At 60.8% G+C, this 18,116-nt stretch overlaps 1 protein-coding gene across 34 annotated transcripts in view; it reads left to right on the top strand.

Annotated features, from left to right (window-relative positions):
* Nucleotides 1-18,116, top strand: part of KIF1A (kinesin family member 1A) — a 119,795-nt gene that overhangs the window by 87,177 nt on the left and 14,502 nt on the right. For 21 of the 34 annotated variants that reach the window (XM_078328941.1, XM_078328947.1, XM_035306275.3 and 18 more), the window contains 6 exons: nucleotides 566-621; nucleotides 2,105-2,213; nucleotides 3,085-3,151; nucleotides 3,331-3,415; nucleotides 6,131-6,236; nucleotides 8,875-8,901. In XM_078328941.1, coding sequence (XP_078185067.1) covers nucleotides 566-621; nucleotides 2,105-2,213; nucleotides 3,085-3,151; nucleotides 3,331-3,415; nucleotides 6,131-6,236; nucleotides 8,875-8,901 — 450 coding nt within the window. The remainder of the gene's footprint in view (nucleotides 1-565; nucleotides 622-2,104; nucleotides 2,214-3,084; nucleotides 3,152-3,330; nucleotides 3,416-6,130; nucleotides 6,237-8,874; nucleotides 8,902-18,116) is intronic. The other 13 variants (XM_035306300.3, XM_035306299.3, XM_035306286.3 and 10 more) reach the window with 1 other exon arrangement.

Raw genomic sequence — 18,116 nt, 5'->3', positions numbered from 1 at the left:
GGGGCCCAGCTGACACCCCTGGGGGAAGCCCAGCCTAGCTCCCTCACTCCCGAGGCCTTTACATATGTGGGCTCAGACAGATTTGCAGGGCTATAGCATCTCACCCTAGACCCTGAAGGTGGGACAAGAGTGTCCACCCTGGGCCAGGCCAACCCCTCCCGGGCACCTCCAGTGCAGAGAGAACAGCATAGAGGCCTCGGGGGGCGTGTCTCTTCCCATCTCCATCTCCCCGCAGCTGTCAGGCAGGACTGATAGCTCAGGGGCCCTCCAGGGCATCAGGGAAAGAGACAGGCAGTGAGGGCTTTGTTTTGGGGGTGCTTTTCTATCCTTGGGAGTGGCTGGGGACTCTGGACTGGGAGCCAGACCTTGACCTTTGCCCTGGTTTCCTGTGGCCCCTGCAGTGGGATCTGGGGTCCTGAGGGTCCCTTCTCTTCCTCCTACCCAAACGGCCTTCGGGGAGACAAGGCAGGAGGGGGCAAGGATGGGCACCTGGGGCCCCTCTGTCTCCTGACCCTCCAGCCCAGCCTCCCACAGACGCCTCACGCCAGTGCTTCCTCCTCCACAGCCCCCTGAGGCCCTCACGCCGCCACTTCCCACGGGTCATGCCACTGTCCAAGCCAGGTAGGAAGGGTCTCTGGAGCCGCCCAAGGGCAGCAAGTGCCCTGCACTGTGGGTGCTGAAGTGGGCTGGGCTCCACAGTGGGTGCTGGGCACTCTGGGGCCACCCTGAGCCTGTTGGGCCTCACAGGGTCCCATGGAGCAAGGGTCTGTCCTGTGTCCATGGAGTAGCCCGGAGCTGGTGGCAGAGGCGTGGGGAGCAGAGGAAGGAAGGCAGCAAGAGGGTTGGGGGCTTTGAGGGGACTTCTGGCCTCTCCGCTGAACACAGGTGGAGATTTGGGGGTGAAAGGCAATCTAGGAAGCTCCTTCATGGGGGGCCGAGGCTGGAGGTGGGAGCAAGAGTGTGGGGTCAGTGGGGGAGGCGTATTTAGCAGAGCTTTTGCCTGGAACCTGGAGCCCCTGCCTGTGGGAACAGGTGTGTCATGGAATAGCACGTGACGTTCTTTGGGTTTTAGTTAAGTGTGGAGTTTATTTCCTGCAAGACCAAAACCAGGGTCATGGTTGGAGAGCTGGAGACAGCCAGACTGAGGCCCGGCAGGTGTGTGGCTTAGTCCCTCACTTCGCTGAAAGCCACCTGCCTGAGGGGCTGTGTTCCAGGCATCAGCACCCCAGAGGGTAGGGCCCGCATGAGAAGCTGTCTCTGCAGCTGGCAGGTGGCCGCGCCGGGTCTGCACACGTGGGGACCAGGTGTTGGCCTCTCATGCCTGCCTTTCGAGGACCCGTCCTCTGCACTATGTAAGATGAAGGTTTGCAAGCTGAGGACACCTCGGGAGGGCACCCCAGCTGTGGCAGGGCCTGTCCCTGGTATACACAGGCTTTCTGGCTGGCACATGGGCTCCCTGTGACTCAGTCTTCCCACAGCCTGAAAGAAAGACCTGTAGATCCATCTTTGTGGGAGAGGCAGAGGAGGCTCAGATGGCACTTGCTGGAGGAGGGCCTGTGTACTGGGTCTCAGAGGAGGCAGTGGTGGGCAGAGGCTGTTTGCCAGCAGCTGGACGTGAGCGGAGGGCCAGTAGGCGCTGAGGGGTGGGGCCTCTCGGGCCAGGCCTGGGTGCTGCTGAGAGGTGCTCGGACTGGTGCAGTAGGCTGTGGCCAAAGTGTGGTGCAGGTGACAGGCCTGGCTTCGTGGCAGAGGGGCTGTGAGGGTTGTGGGCTTTTGAACAAGGGGCTCTGCTGCCACCCCTCGGGTTCTTGGGGTCTTGATCCCTGTCCTCCCTATGAGCTGTGCCCAAGTGCGTGGCCATATGCCTCTGCTAGCCGGGGCACGGAAAACCTGAGCACCCAAGAGACGGGCTGAGGCCTGAGAGTGCACGGGACCGGGTGTAACTTGACCGTGGCCGGGGTTGGCTGGTTGTTTCTCTTGAGGAGGGGGAGGTGCCCTCGCTGCCTCTGAGCCCCTTGGCCCTGACACCTCCTCTGTGAGTGGGCCCTTGGCACATGATGGGTCGGGTCTGCCCTCCGCACACGCCTCCCTCCTGTCCCCGCAGTGCCTGCCACCAAGCTCAGCACGCTGACGCGGCCCTGCCCAGGGCCCTGCCGCTGCAAGTACGACCTGCTGGTCTACTTCGAGATCTGTGAGCTGGAGGCCAATGGCGAGTGAGTGCTGGTGCTGGGGCCCCCGGGTGTGGCCAGCGGCCAAGAGGGACAAGGCCCCGGGCCACCCAGAGTCGTTCTTCCAGTGGGTGTTCACTGCAGACCTCCTGTGGGCCCGGCCTCGTCTAGGGCCTGGGGAGTAAAGGCAAAGCTCCCCGCTGTCCTGGAGGAGCTGGTGTGGGGGCAGAGAGGGGCTAGACAGATGAGCACCTGGACTGGCCCCCACGGTTCGCAGCACAAGGACACAACACCAGGGGAGTGGCTCGGGGGGGCTGGGGTGGCAGACGTGCCACTCACGAAGTGATCAGGGGACTTCTGAGAAAAGACCTGAGGGAGGTGGGAGGGGAGCCCTGAGGCCTGGGGGAGGCGGGTTTCAGGGCCCCAGTGCAGAGGCCAGTGGGGGGCCTGCCTGGTGCCCTGGGGGCAGTGGGGAGCTGGGCTGAGGCTGGCGGCTCAGGGTGTGGCCTGGTGGAGACTCAGGTCTTTGCCCCGAGTGGGCCGGAGCCTGAGGTTGGAGCAGACTAGCCCGTCTGCTGGGATTTCCTCTGCATCCTGTGGCCTTGGGTTTCAGATCTGCAGGGCTGAGGAGAAGCAGAGGACCCTCGGGACTGGTACAAATCCAGCCCAGAGGGGCCAGGCTGCCCTACGGTGTCTCCTCGTTGGACACCCTGCCAGTGAAGTGGGCAGGGCCGCGAGGCGATGGCCAAGGAGGCCTGGTGGTTTCTGTGCTCAGCTGACCATGGTCTCCGTGGTCCAGGCCACCTGATCTGCTGATTTTTCCGTTTTTGCTCCATCCGCTGTGGGGCCAGGGTCCTGTGCTGCCAGGAGGGTGGGGAGGAGGGCTGACCGCCCCTCACGTGTGTCTCTCTTCCAGTTACATCCCAGCCGTGGTGGACCACCGTGGGGGCATGCCGTGCATGGGGACCTTCCTCCTTCACCAGGTGCGAGTCCCCACCCCGCCCCCCCGCCTATGTCCCCCTCCCACACTCCACGTGGACCTTCCTCCTCTACCAGGTGTGAGACCCTCCCTGCCCCTCCCCTGCCTGGGTTCCCCTTCCCCACCCCACGTGTCCCACCACCGCCCCAGCGGTCTGACTGTATCCTCTCCTGGCCCCGGCAGGGCATCCAGCGACGGATAACAGTGACACTACTGCATGAGACGGGCAGCCACATCCGCTGGAAGGAAGTGCGCGAGCTGGTTGTGGGTGAGTGCCGGGTGGGCGCTGCCTCGGGGGGTGGGGCCGAGCAGGTGGGAAGAGCACAGACCTCCAGCTAGGTGCCCAGGTGCTAACCACACCTCTGCCTCTGTTGCTACGTGACCCTGGCCAAGTCACATAACCTCCCTGTGGGTCAGTTCCTCACCTTCAAAGGAGAGCCTTGGACCTGGGTGACGAGGCACGAGCTTCTATTTGATCAGCGTGGGAGAGTTCTAGGGCTGCCCTGACCAAACACCACAAGCTGGGTAGCTGACACCGGCCGGTGTTTATCATCTCACAGTTCTGGAGGCCGCAAGTCCAGAATCAAAGCGTGGGCGAGAGGCGCGCGCTCTCTGAAAGCTGTCGGCGAAAATCTTCCCCTGCCTCTGCCAGCTCCTGGTGGTGGCTAGAGTTCTGGGCGCCCCTGGCCTGTAGACGCATCGCTGTGTTTTCACAGGCTTCTCCCTGCCTGCGTCTTCCCAAGCCCTTTCTCCTAAGGTCGTCAGGCAGGTGGGATGAGGGACCCATCCTGCGCCAGGTTGACTGCGTCTATAGTCAGCTTGATCACCTCTGCAAAGCCCGACTTCCAAATAAGGTCCCACTCGGAGGCACTGGCGGTTAGGACTTCCACATCCGTGCCTGGGTCGCAGTTCCACCCATCACCATCACCAGGGATCTTACTCTTTTTTTCCACGACCTCTTGTTTGGAACTCTTGGGTCTGCTAAGGTGTAGAGAATTTGTCTTCCCAGTTTCCATTCAAGTGTGCCGTTAGCATGAGGCCAGCCCAGCCCTCCCTCGCCCTGGACATTGCTATGGCCGGGCTGGGTGACTGCTGAAGGTGGCTTCTCGGGCTGGAGCCATCACCCTGTGTCCCGGTGCAGGGCTGCAGACAGGACATTCCAGGAACATGCTTGCGTCTTAAAGTGTTGTGTCTAATTGCACATGCATTGGAAAGCCACAGATCAGGCACCCAAACCCTCCCTTTGAGGCTGTTCAGGGCAAGCCTAAAAACAGGGAACCGACTGACAGGCAGAACGTAACAAATACACAGCTGGCTTACGGACCCGGCCACGTGGTCATTGAGGACCTGTCCCTGGGGCAGCTCCGCTCCCACTTGCCGAGTCCTGGTCTCTGTCCCCCAAGGCAGACAGGAGAGAAGGAGGGAGGGAAGCTGGATCTGCAGGGTTGGGGGGACACATCCTCCGGCCTGCTTACATCCCACCTTCTCCCCACCTTCTTTCTACAGAGGCAACAGAGTGTCTGTTTATATGGGGTGGGGGATCAGGGATGCTATTGAAAGGGATTTGGGGAGATGCAGCGTGAACCCCAACACCGCCCTTCAGGCTAAGGGGTTTGGGCTCAGCCTCGGGCTTCGTGACAGAGCAACCCTGTGACTGGACTCAGGGCACAGAGCAGCCGGGTCACTTTCTAAGGGGCACCTCCGTCTTTCCTGCTCCCCACCCGGGACCCACGCTCACAGTTCACAGCCTTCTCCTGGCTCAGCATCCGTCCCAAGAGGGCCCTGTGAGTTGGACAGAACTGTGGGCACAGGGTCAGCGAAACGGATGAGAGTTGAGGAGACACCCGGGTATCCATGAGCAGTGGCTGAGTGGGCCCTTTGAGGCAGGGGAGGAAGTGGAGGTGTGGACAGCAGAGGGCCAGGACCCCAGCCCCAGCCCTGGCACTCTGCCCAGACCAGCGGGCTCATGCGTGTCAGTTTTGTGGGCCAGGTCCTTGGCCAGACTCAGAGCAGGCTGAATGCTGCTGAAGCACAGGCCCCAAGGGCAGAGAGGGGCTCTGCCCTGGCAGCAATCCCTGCAGCCGAGATGCTTCCCCGACACGGGCCCTGCCCCACCGTGGACCCAGAGGGCCTGGCATGGGGAAGGGCACTTTGCTGGGATCCCACCTGCCTCCTCCTAGGACCTGTGTGCGAAGCCTATGGGTCGAGGTTCCAGCCCATGTGCGCTTGCCAGCACAGAACCCTCGTGGGTCCTGGGTTTTATCTGGTCCATGCGTGGCTGAGGAGAGGGAAGGCTGTCATTCCTTCCTGGCACATGTAGAGAAAATGTACATGTGCTTGTTTACTCCTTTGAAGGAGCAGAACTGTCACTGTCTGGCCACGAAATTAGGAGGTGAAGCTGCTGGGCAGTATTCCTGCCTCATAACGGCCCCAGTGTCTTTCAGAGACAGACACCCCCAGTGCATGCATCTTAGCAGGCTCTCCTGGACATGCCCCTTGTAAGAAGAGGTTTTATGGCACAGATAATGTTCTTTCTTCTCCTCTCCCATCCCTCCCCTCCTCTGCTCTCCTTCTCCCTCCCTCCCTCCCTCCCTTCCTTCCTCCTTTTCCTGGTGATTATCACCATTTTTAGGTATAAGAATAAGTGGGAACAGTCCCCCTCTGTGTCTCGCCTAGACTTCCTTTTCCAGCAGTCTGGAAGGCCTTGCTTTCCAGGCTCAGCACCTATGTCTCTCGGTGTCATTGTGTCCCAGAGACAGTCGAGAAACACCAGAGAGCTGTCACTGCAAATGGCTCCTGGGTCACTGAGGACCCTGCGGGGCCTCCCTGTCCCCACACCCGGTGCCACGTTTGACCGATGCCCTACTGACCGTGTGGGGACCTGGCTTGCTGACAGGACTCCCGCCTGAGGCAGCCAACAGGGCCTCCCAGGGCCCCACCTGCCCCCTGAGATGTGACCCGTGGCCCGTTGCCTTTTCTGCAGGCCGCATACGAAACACTCCGGAGACTGACGAGTCCCTGATTGACCCCAACATTCTGTCTCTCAACATCCTCTCTTCCGGATACATCCACCCGGCCCAAGATGACCGGTGAGTCTGAGACTCCCTGGACACAGGGCCCAGGGCATGCTCCCAGCCTGCCAGGCCCTCGGCCCACCCGGTGCAGGGTCCAGCCACACGACGTGGCCCACTCCAGTGCTCTCCTGGCCCTCCCTCCTGGCACCTGCTGGAGCTGCATGGTGAGGGGCTGGCGGCCTCTGCACCTCCCAGCTCTTTGTTTGTTCATGCCCATCACTGGTTCAGGCACCCACTGCATCGCTGGCTCAGGCATTCCCCCCATCGCTGGTTCAGGCATTCCCCCCCATCGTTGGTACAGGGATCCCCCCATCACTGGCTCAGGGATCCCCCCATCACTGGTTCAGGCATCCCCCCCATCACTGGCTCAGGGATCCCCCCCATCGCTGGCTCAGGGATCCCCCCCATCACTGGTTTAGGCACCCCCCCATTGCTGGCTCAGGCATCCCCCCCATTGCTGGCTCAGGGATCCCTCCCATCGCTGGCTCAGGGATTCCCCCCCATCGCTGGCTCAGGCATTCCCCCCATCATTGGTTCAGGCATCCCCCCCATCACTGGTTCAGGCACCCCCCCATTGCTGGCTCAGGGATCCCCAGGCCCCTTTGTTCGTCACCAAGTAGAGGGGCCAGTGCAGGTATTGGAGGATGAGCTGAATTCTGTTCTCGGGAGTTTCATGGTTGGGTGGTGTGGGGACAGGTGGCTGTATATCCAAGGACCAAGCTGCCAGGGGCAAGTCAGTGGCCTCTGGCAGGCATCCTGGGGCTAGGGGTTGAGCAGCCAGGGTGGGACGCCCACAGGCACTGCTTGGCACAGGCCCCTCATCACCAGGCTGCTCCTTTCCACACTCCTGGCATGGCCAAGCCCCACAGTCTGGGCAGTCCCAGCTTGACCACACCTGGGCTGGGGTGTTGGAGCCCTGGGGTGTCTGTGGCAGCCCCATCGGGGTCTGCTGAGGTTGGGGGATGGGAGAGGGAGGAGGCCCCTGAGGTTGGCCTGGGCAGGTGGCTCAGCACTGCTAGGGCAGCCCTACTGGGTGGGGAGATCGCTCGGGCTCCACTGTATCCCAGACACTGCCTTCCAGGGGCTTGGGGAAAGTGAGGCAGGGGCTCCAGTGTCCAGTCCCAGATGCTCCTGGGGGCTCCATGTGGCCCGTGATGCACAAGCCCAGAGCAGACCCTCGGAGCTGGAGCCAGGGGTGTCTCTATGGCCAGCTGGTGTCTGTGTCTGTAGGAAAATGTCTCAAGGGCTTCCCTGCAAGGAGGGTCAGGGTCATAAGGACAGAGGGTCCCGGGGTGGGTGGCACTGTCTCCTATTCTTTTGACTTGGGTCCAGACACAGCTCGGTTTCATCAGAAATATCCAGAAAGTGGGTTCTTGGGGAACCCCTGCATTAATGCAGACACTGCAGGGGCGGCCAGGGCAGGGGGCAGCTGGGTAGCCAGGGTGGGCACAGCGCTGAACAGCAGCGGGTGGGGGTGGGCAGACACCTGGACTTGGTGGATGCGGCTCTGGTCCCAGCCCTGCCTTCGGCTCTCCGGAGGGAGCCTGCCCTACACTCATGTCCTCAGGAGTGGGGAGGACTCAGGGTGTTCTATGTGGAGGTGGCGCCATGGTGGGGGTACACGTCCGGGATGGGGGAGGTGCAGCAGATGCTGGGCTGGGTCGGGGCTTGGGGGCTTCCTCGTGCCTTGCTTCTCCTGCGCCATGAGATTACTCCCTGGTGAGTCATGGAGAAGGCCTGGAGCCCCCAGCACGGGCATTGCCCGCTGGGTGTGGGCTGCTGTGCCTGGGCTGTGGGGGACCAGGACTTAGAGTGGGGGTTGGGGCCCAGGAGGGCTGGTCTGCCATGTGGGACTGGCTTTGGAGCCTGGGAGATTACCTCATTACCATATTTCCTGACCTCTGACCTTCCCTCAACCCAGGTAGCTCCTGCAGTGGGATGGGCAGGGGCTTCAGCCCCCAAACCCCCACTGTCTCCCTGCACAGAGGGCTGGGTTTCTGAAGATGAGCTGTCATGGGTGACACAGGAGGGAGTGGCTCATGGCTGGACCTCAGGCCACCCTGTTCCTGGAGGCCCGAGAGCCTGTCACTAAAGGGTCTTTGGCCCCACACCCTGAGGGCTGTGAGATGTGAGGCTGGTCCCGGGCCGGCTCTGGGGTTGAGGCCAGGGCCCGGATCTGAGAAAGGAGGGAGGTGTGTTGTCCGGGCGTGGCCTCCCCAAGCACTGTGGCCCTCTCTTGGCTCCTGCCCGTGCTGGCAGCAGCCCCCAGCCCTGCCCCGGAGCAGTGACGAGGACTGTCCTCTGTTGGCATCCCTAGGCAGACAGCGTCCTGTGGCTTGGCTGACCAGGCCCATGACCTTCCTGTGCCATGGATGGTGCTGGCGTCCTCAGACCCGGGCCGGGCCGGGCTGCTCCATGGCCTTTCTCCCCGACGTGCAGGCTCAGGAGCCCTGGCTTCTGGCTCCAGCCTGGGGCCTCGGCTGCCCCTGCGCTTTGCCACTGCCTTGCCTCCGCCCGCTCCCAGGCCCCGCGCTTTGCAGCCTGCCTGGCTCAGAGTGGGCCCTCGGCCGCCGGCCGCTCCCGTCTGCCTGCCCCGCCCCGCTCCCGCTGCCTGCCCGGCCTCACTAACCGTGTGATTGTTTGTGTTTTGCAGGCAGTTTCTTGATTCGGACATACCTAGGTATCATCTGTGTCCCTTGGTTTCATTTCAGCCACTTCTTTCCTTCCCTGCTCCTCCCTGACTGACCCCACACCCTGCCCCCCACAGCCCTGAGAATTTCACTTCCGGCTTCCTGGACTCCTCACACGCGCTCACCTGTCCTCCTGTCCCTTCCGTCTTCTTTCTTTTGATTCCCTTGGAATCTCGGTTTGATTTCTTTATTGCTTCCACCCCGTCCTCTTGGCTGAGTCCCTTCTGCCCCCCACTCCTGACTCTGGCTGCTTTGTAGTTTCCTGCCCTGCAGTAGACGCTGGCTGGCCTCCCGCTCCTCCTGCCCCAGCCTTGCCTGCCCCTGGCCACAGGCTGTCCTGTGGATGGGGGCGGTGTCCTGCACGCTGCTGGCTGGCCTGCTGCCCTTGGCTGCCGCACCCTGTAGGGTCCAGCCCTGCTCCCCGCTTCCTGCCAGGGGCCATAGGAGGCAGAGCCGTGAGCACAGGGGTTGGGGAAGGGCAGACAGGAGCCAGCCCAGGAGACCCTCACGCCCCGGCACATTCCACAGCCTCACGTGAGCTCCTCACCTGGCCAGGCCACTGAGCCTCCTTTTGTGGAAGCGGTGGGTGGTAAATCCATGAGACCAGAGAGTCCGACTCAGGTTGTCCAGCAGGAGGCAGCGTGGCTCCCTGTCCCCAGCCACAGTGAGGCCCCTGCCCACACCAGCCTGGGGCAGGAGGGCCCCCAAGTCCCTAATCCAGAACTCGAGCCTGGAAGATGAAGGCTGCCCGCTCGTGGGTCCCCGCAGGACCGCCCCCAGCACCGTGGCAGACATCTTGCGGGCGGTGTTTCCGGAGTGAGCTGAGAGGCAGAAGGCCTTGCAGACCACGTGCCGGCCTTTCAGGTCTGAAGCTGGGAGGCGTGAGGCCGCTCCTGACACAGAGCCCCGGGGCAGCACGGCTTGGCCAGCACTCTCTGAGGCCACGTCCTGGTTGGGTCATGCTGCGACGGGTCAGGACAGATGACTGACAGCTGTGGCTTAGGGACTGTGCCCAGAAGACCTGCTCGGGGGCGGCAGGGCAAGAGTCCCCATTGGCATGGCCCCTTGAGCCCGCACACACGCGTCTTTCCATGAACAGGTCTTTTCCGAAGGCTGCTGTGCCAGCTCTCCCTGGGACCTGGTGCAGCAGAGGCCCTGTCGAGGGACAGCTGTGATGGTGGCCTCACGGAGGGAGTGCAGCCGTTGAGGCCTGAGCGGGGCCTCCCTTTCCCTGCAGCGCGTCCGGACGGGCTTGCAGGAGGAGGCGGCGGTGTGCTAGCGGGGCCTGGAGTCAGCTGGCCTGGCTCTGAGAGATTCCCCGTTCTCAGAGAGATCCGGGCCTGGGGAGCCCACCAGCTTGGGCGCTAACATAGGAGCTGTTTTCCGGGCACAGGGAGATTCTGGCCCATCATTGTGACCTTGTGGCAGGGGTGGTCTGCATTTTGTTCCAGTTTGAGCTGGGCGGTGTTTCAGTCTCACACCTTCTGCTTGTTTGAGTGGATGCCAGGCTGGTCCCAGACACCCCTAGGTGGACACATTAGCACCTCCAGGAAGGCGCCTGTAAAGTAGGCACACAATGGCTCTGCGGGAGGAGAGGGGACTGTCCATCCCTTGGCAGCCCTGGGCCTCGGGGGCCTGTGTCCCTGTGCCTGAGTGAGGGGTCAGCCCCTCCTGTGGCTTTTCCCCCATTCCAGAATGAGCTTGCCGGCCCCTGCCCCATGGGCAGCAGGCTTGGGGCATGGCCTGCGTGGGAGGCCTCCAGCTCCGGGCATGAGGGGAGAGAGAGGGTTTCCGAGTCCTGAGATCGGACTTGGCGCCTCCTTCCTGGGGCCCCATTTTGCCAGGCAGGGCACTGGCATGCTGGGCAGTCCTGTGGACATGCAGATGCTGGCTGTGGTGCGGGGTCTCATCCCAGAGGTCTGCAGCGGGCAGGGACCCTGGGGCCTCACGGCGGTGCCATTTGCTGACTGTGGATGTGGCTGAGCAGGGCCCTGGCAGAGCCCTGTTTCCATCCCGGAGAGTGAGGCTGGTGATGGCCTCTGCCCCCCGCTGCTGTGAGAGCAGTGAGATGGTGCTGGGCGGGGCCGGCACGGTCACCCTCTACAGCACGGGGCCAGCACGGTCACTCTCTAAGGGTGAGCTGCAGTGTTGGTGCCGAGACTGCCTAACTGGTGGTCCCGAGTGTGTTTCTTGTCCCAGCCGTTACGCTGTGCTGAAGGCGGTGCACTGAGACGTTGCGGGTGTCTCTCTCACACGGAGTTTGGGGTGAGGACCAGGGTGCATGTGACGTCATCCGTGCGTTAGAGAGATTGGCTCCAACCTCCTACCCTCGCATCTTACCCAGGGTCACGCAGGCTGCCTGCCCCAGGGCCACGGGGGTGACCTGCCCAGAGCAGAGGAGGTCAGCACGGCCCTTCAAAGCCAGGCTTCTCTCGAGGCAGTGAGGAGGGGCTGGGGCGCAGCAGGGCCCACAGTCACCCTGGCCACCCAGCAGCATGGCGGCTCGTTTCCCCAGAGAAGGGTCCAGCTCTGACAGCCTGAGGCTTCTCCAGCCTCATCAGGAAGGGTCAGCGGCAAGCTCCTGTTGAGACCCGGGACCTCAGGCTCTGCCCTGTCCTTCCTGCTGTACTTGGTGGGGCCGCAGCAGTCACCCGCCCGCTCATCCGTCTTTCACCTGCGACTAAGCCACTGCTGTCAGCCACATCCCATGGGATTAAAGGCAAAACCATGAGGTCTGTCCTGGGGGTCAAGGCCTGGCCAAGAAGCTCATTCACCCCCTCGTCCCTCCCTTACCCCTCCCCCATCCCTTACTCTCTCCCATCCCCTCATCCCTCCGTCATCTCCCATCATCCCCGTATTCTTTTCTCATTCCCCCTCATCCCTCCCTCCCTCATTCCCCATCCCCACATCCCTTATTCTTCGCCGTCCCCATCATGCCCTTTTCCTTTCCTCATTTCCTCATCCCTCCCTCATTCCCTCATCCCCCCATCAGCCGAACTCCTCATCCCCTTGTTAGCTCCTCCCTCATTCCTTCATCTCACCCCTCCCTCCTTCCCTCATCCCCTCTTTTCATCCTCTCTTCCCTCACTCCGTTTGCCTCCCCCTCACCCGCATCCCCTCACCCCCTCATCTTTTACCCCCTCGTCCCTGTATCTCCTAATTCCCTCACCCCTCCTCCCCTTGCCCCTCATTCACGCCTCCCTTCATTCCCTCCATCCCCTTTCCTTCATTGTTTTCTCCCCTCACCCCCTCACTCCCTCACCCCCATGCCCTCATCTCCTCACCCTCTCCTTTCTTCCTCCCTTCACCCCCTCATTTCTTTCTCCCCTTCTTCCTTCATCTCCTCCTCCCTCACCCCTCCTCCCCTCATGCCTCACCTCCTCCTCTCCTCTCATCCCTCCTCCCTCCTCGCCTCCTCCCCTCATCCCTTATTCCCTCCTCCCCTCCTCCCTCTTCCCCTTATCCTTTATTCCCTCCTCCCCTCCTCCCTCCTTCCCCATTCCTCCTCCCTCCTCCCCTCATCCCTTACCCTGATCCGAATAGCAGACACTAAGCAAGCAGGCTATGTCCTGGCCTGCGACACAGCAGTGATGTGACCTGATTCAGGAGCCGGAGTCCAGTGATGATGTCAGCCAGGGCGAGGGGGACTGTGGGGTTTCCCGGTGGGGAGGGCGCACCAGGGGAGTGAGCTTGCCTGAGCTGGGGGCACAAAAGGAGCCCATGAGTAGAGGTGGAGGGGAGAGTGGGAGAGGGGGCTCCCGGGCAGCACTGAGCCCCTGACCTGGCACTGCCTCTGAGGCCAGATCTTGTCTAGGATTCTCCTTCTCCTAGGACAGTGACCTCCAGGGCCATGCCGTCGAGGGAGGCAGTGGGGAGCAGTGACAAGCAGGTGGTCTCCCAGCTGGTGTGGCATCCGGGGTGGCGCGCAGTCAGGGCGCCAGCTCTGGCTGTGTCGGCCACTGCAGCCCAGCCCCTGCCAGTACAGCCCAGGCCAGAGCCTTGTCCGATGTTGCTCAGAGCCCGTGCCTTCCTCAGGCCCATGGGGACAGGACGAGGCTCTCTCCCACTGCACCCCACACACTCCTCACCTCTGTCAAGCCTGTGCCTGGCACCCGGCAAGCACGCCACCCCAGCCCCTATGTCTAAGTCCTTGGTGGGCTTCACAATCCAGCTGTAACGGGCCCTCCTCCAGGCAGCCTTCCCGACTCTGCCCACCTCCTTCTCCCCTGCCCAGCTGTAGGATCTCTCCCTCTCTGTGTGGATCTACTGTGCATTTGCCGCCAGGCCAGGTTTCACACTCTCGAGGGCAACATCAGCCTTGCCAGTTGTATATTTCCTCACAGGACAGAGCCCAGGAGCAGGGCTCAGTCAGGCCAGGAGTGGGGAGCTGGGAAGGTGGGGCCAGCAGTGACCAGGGCTCAGGCTGGAGGTGGAGAGGCTGCAGGGCAGGGTGAGGCTGTGGCCCTCGGGTGCCTGGCCCAGCTCTTGCAGTTGGCGTGGTCCTGTGTGGATGCCAGCGTCCAGCTTTCATCCCACAGACTGGCTTGGGCTGCCTGTGTTCCCTGCTCTCTGTTCTGGTGGCAGGGCTCTCGGGCTGCATGGCGGGCGGTGCCACGTGACTGCCTTGGGTCCCCTCCAGACCCTGTGGACTGTGTCTCTGAGGTGGGGGTTCAGGCACAATCCCCTGCTCTTAGTGGTGTGTTCACCCGCGGGCGAGGAGGGCCTGCCCTGGCTGCCATCCATGGCCTCACCCTGTTAGAAGCACCTGTGTGTTTCTGTTGAAGCTTTGAGCATGGGGCTTACTGTTCAGATTCTCCACAGAGGCAGTTGCCCTGTGATGCCCGCCTTGCCCGTCAGCTTGCTGGGTGACTTGAAGAAGAGCCCGGCACCACCGTCTCAGTGGCGTGTGCACACCCTGAGGGGCCCTTTGCAGCTGGCTCCTTTCACGGTCAGGTGCAGAACAGCCCGAGCTGAGCAGCAGCCTCACTGCAGCTTTGGAGGGAGCGGGCGGAGTCCCAGCCACCTGCTCCGGTTCCCGGACGCGGGTCTGTGGCCGTGCCAGGGCCTGAGAACACGGCCCACAGCACGTGTGTTGCCTTTGTCAGCAAAAGCTTCTCAGCAAGCGCTCAGGGCTCCCCATGCGGGCTCTCCCTCCTTTGAGCCCTGAACCTTCTCTGCCCCGAGCTGAAGGTGGGGTGAAGATGGGGTGGTCCTTCTTTCTCGGCCCCAGCAGAGGGCAGCCTCAGTCCGAGGCTGGAGGAGGGAGCCACCGGAGAGGCCTCCTGGGCGCCACTGCTCCGCTTCCCGGTCGGCTTTGGAAGGAACTGTCCTGATCAGCATGTCCTGAGAGAGGACCGTTCGTAACCCCACCTCGGGCGATCCGTGGCGGTGCAGCCTGACCCCTGCAGCCATCTCTTTCTTTAAAAGTGGGTTCCCTGAGCACAGCAAATCAGAGGAGGGGCTGAGGAACCAGGAGCAGCAGGTGGGGGCGGGACCGCCTTGCTGGGAGGAGGGGCAGAGGTGAGAGTTGGGCGCTCAGGCCCTGTCCTGGCTGTTGGTGGTGGGGCCTAGGAAGGGCCCATCCCTGCTCTGGGCCTGGGTCCCCAGTTGTGGAACGGTGGGATGTGGAGCGTCTGCAGGATACCCGGGCAGCTGCTGATGGCAAAGCCCACCCAGGCTAACTCGAGGCTCTGCCCATGGGGCTGCCCCCGTTTCAGCGTTTCTGCTTCAGGGGGTCTGGGCTGGGGCTGAGAATCTGTATTTCTAGCAAGTTCCCACCCTGGGCTGCATGTTTCCTCCTGTGCTGATTCTGGAGGTTTTGTAGCTGTCACGTGGGGTAGAGTGAGGGGGGCTTTAGGGGACGGGGCTTGGAGCAACCTCGTGCCTGCTCCTGGAGTGGGGGTCCTGGCGTGGTCTCCAAGGCCCTCTCAGCCCACATCCTGCCGCGTGATCTTGGTCATGTCTCAGCCTTCCTGGGTCTTGGTTTCCTGCTGCATGATGGTGGGGCACCCGTCGGTGGTTCCCATGCTGTACCTACAAGCTCGGTGGGTCCCAGCTGGCAGTGTGGGTCCCGTGTGGGTGAGCTGGTACTCTGCCAGCCTGCTCCACCCCGGTCCGCCAGCCGCTGTCCCCTCTGATCTCACTTGGGGTCTGGGTAAGACCTGTCCTCCCTTTGTAGAGGCTTGAGGGGCACAGGGGGACCAAGGAGTGTTGCCAAGGACAGTCCTGGCCCTGGATTCCAGGATCTCCTGCCCGTGACCAGGTGGAGCAAGGCAGGCTGTGGGCCAAGGGCTGGTTGAGAGACCTGGCTGTAGCTCTGCAGGGCAGAGTGGGTGGCCTCTGGGACACACCAGTGGTTTGGAAATGACCCAGGGGCATAACAGTAGCTGTCCCCAAGTCAGACCCTGGCCCGGATGGCCATCTTGGCACCTGGAGGATGGGATGGTGGTCTGGGAAGGCCCCTTCCCTGCTGCGCACACAGCCCTGTAAGGCCCCCTCCCGCCATTCCCTCCCCAGCTCACATGTGAGACTCCACCACAGTCAGGTTCTCAGAGAGATTCTAGTCTACTGGGGTCTGAGCAGGGCAAAGCCACATACTACCTGGACTGAAAAAATCTCTGCGAGGACCCCCAAAGGGGCTGTTGTGGCCTCGTGTGGAAGTGGGTTTGTGTTGTACTTACTGCCCCAGGCCTGGCTCCAGCAGAGCCCAGTGGTCCTAAGGAGCAGCCCCTGCCTGGCCTTGGGGTCCGGCCTGCCTCACTAGACTCACTTCTTTGCTGTGTCACACTTGGGGGCCAAGAAGCCCCAGGATGGGGCAGGGACATAGCTCCTGATGACCAAGGAGTGCCTGGGCTGGGAGGACCCGGTGCTTTCTGAAGGGCGCACGGAAGGGAGTGGGTGCTGAGAGCCCTGCTGGTCCTGGTCCTGGGGCCGAGGGGCGAGGGGTGGGCAGGCTCTGTCTGCATACACACAGATGGAAGAGAAGGAAGGGGAGCAGAAGCAAGCTGAGGCCCTTTAGAGACTTTAGGCAGGAGACAGAGGGTCCAGCACGGGGCCAGAGGGTTGGGCCCACCAGAGACAAGGCTGATGGGACCCAGTGCATAGAGGTAATGAGGATGATAGCGATGCTAGCGTGTACTGGATAATGATGTGTACCCAATAGTGACGCTGACATGTACCAGATAGTGATGCTGACGTGTACCAGATAGTGACGTGTACCAGACAGTGATGCTGACGTGTACCAGATAGTGACGTGTACCAGATAGTGGTGCTGACATGTGCCAGATAGTGACGCTGACGTGTACCAGATAGTGACGTGTACCAGATAGTGACGTGTACCAGATAGTGACACTGACATGTACCAGATAGTGATGTGTACCAGATAGTGACGTGTACCAGATAGTGATGCTGACATGTGCCAGATAGTGACGCTGACGTGTACCAGATAGTGATGTGTACCAGATAGTGACGTGTACCAGATAGTGACACTGACATGTACCAGATAGTGATGTGTACCAGATAGTGACGTGTACCAGATAGTGGTGCTGACATGTGCCAGATAGTGACGCTGACGTGTACCAGATAGTGACGTGTACCAGATAGTGACGTGTACCAGATAGTGACACTGACATGTACCAGATAGTGATGTGTACCAGATAGTGACGTGTACCAGATAGTGGTGCTGACATGTGCCAGATAGTGACGCTGACGTGTACCAGATAGTGACGTGTACCAGATAGTGACGTGTACCAGATAGTGACACTGACATGTACCAGATAGTGATGTGTACCAGATAGTGACGTGTACCAGATAGTGATGCTGACATGTGCCAGATAGTGACACTGACATGTACCAGATAGTGATGTGTACCAGATAGTGACGTGTACCAGATAGTGATGCTGACATGTGCCAGATAGTGACGCTGACGTGTACCAGATAGTGACGCTGACGTGTACCAGATAGTGGTGCTGACGTGTGCCAGATAGATAGTGACGCTGACGTGTACCAGATAGTGACGTGTACCAGATAGTGACGTGTACCAGATAGTGACACTGACGTGTACCAGATAGTGACATGTACCAGATAGTGACGTGTACCAGATAGTGATGCTGACATGTGCCAGATAGTGACGCTGACGTGTACCAGATAGTGACGCTGACGTGTACCAGATAGTGGTGCTGACGTGTGCCAGATAGATAGTGACGCTGACGTGTACCAGATAGTGACGTGTACCAGATAGTGACGTGTACCAGATAGTGACACTGACGTGTACCAGATACTGACGTGTACCAGATAGTGACGTGTACCAGATAGTGATGCTGACGTGTGCCAGATAGTGACGCTGACGTGTACCAGATAGTGACGCTGACGTGTACCAGATAGTGGTGCTGACGTGTGCCAGATAGATAGTGACGCTGACGTGTACCAGATAGTGACGTGTACCAGATAGTGACACTGACGTGTACCAGATAGTGACGTGTACCAGATAGTGACGTGTACCAGATAGTGATGCTGACGTGTGCCAGATAGTGACGCTGACGTGTACCAGATAGTGACGCTGACGTGTACCAGATAGTGGTGCTGACGTGTGCCAGATAGATAGTGATGCTGACGTGTACCAGATAGTGACGTGTACCAGATAGTGACATGTACCAGATAGTGGTGCTGACGTGTGCCAGATAGATAGTGACGCTAACGTGTACCAGATAGTGACGCTGACGTGTACCAGATAGTGACACTGACGTGTACCAGATAGTGACGTGTACAAGATAGTGGTGCTGACGTGTGCCAGATAGTGACATGTACCAGATAGTGGTGCTGACGTGTGCCAGATAGATAGTGACGCTGACGTGTACCAGATAGTGACGTGTACCAGATAGTGGTGCTGACGTGTGCCAGATAGTGATGTGTACCAGATAGTGGTGCTGACGTGTGCCAGATAGTGATGTGTACCAGATAGTGGTGCTGACGTGTGCCAGATAGTGATGTGTACCAGATAGTGGTGCTGACGTGTACCAGATAGTGACGTGTACCAGATCGTGACGTGTACCAGATAGTGACGTGTACCAGATCGTGACACTGACATGTACCAGATAGTGACGTGTACCAGATAGTAGTGCTGACGTGTACCAGCTCCAGGCCCTGTTCTCATCACATTCAAGTATTAGCTCATTTAATCTGTGGGACATCTTGAGTTAGGGCCAAT

This window comes from Callithrix jacchus, chromosome 6, assembly GCF_049354715.1.
Source record: "Callithrix jacchus isolate 240 chromosome 6, calJac240_pri, whole genome shotgun sequence".
Classification (NCBI taxonomy): Eukaryota; Metazoa; Chordata; class Mammalia; order Primates; family Cebidae; genus Callithrix; species Callithrix jacchus.
Note: the sequence above shows the minus strand (reverse complement) of the source record. Positions and strands in the feature narration are given on the sequence as shown.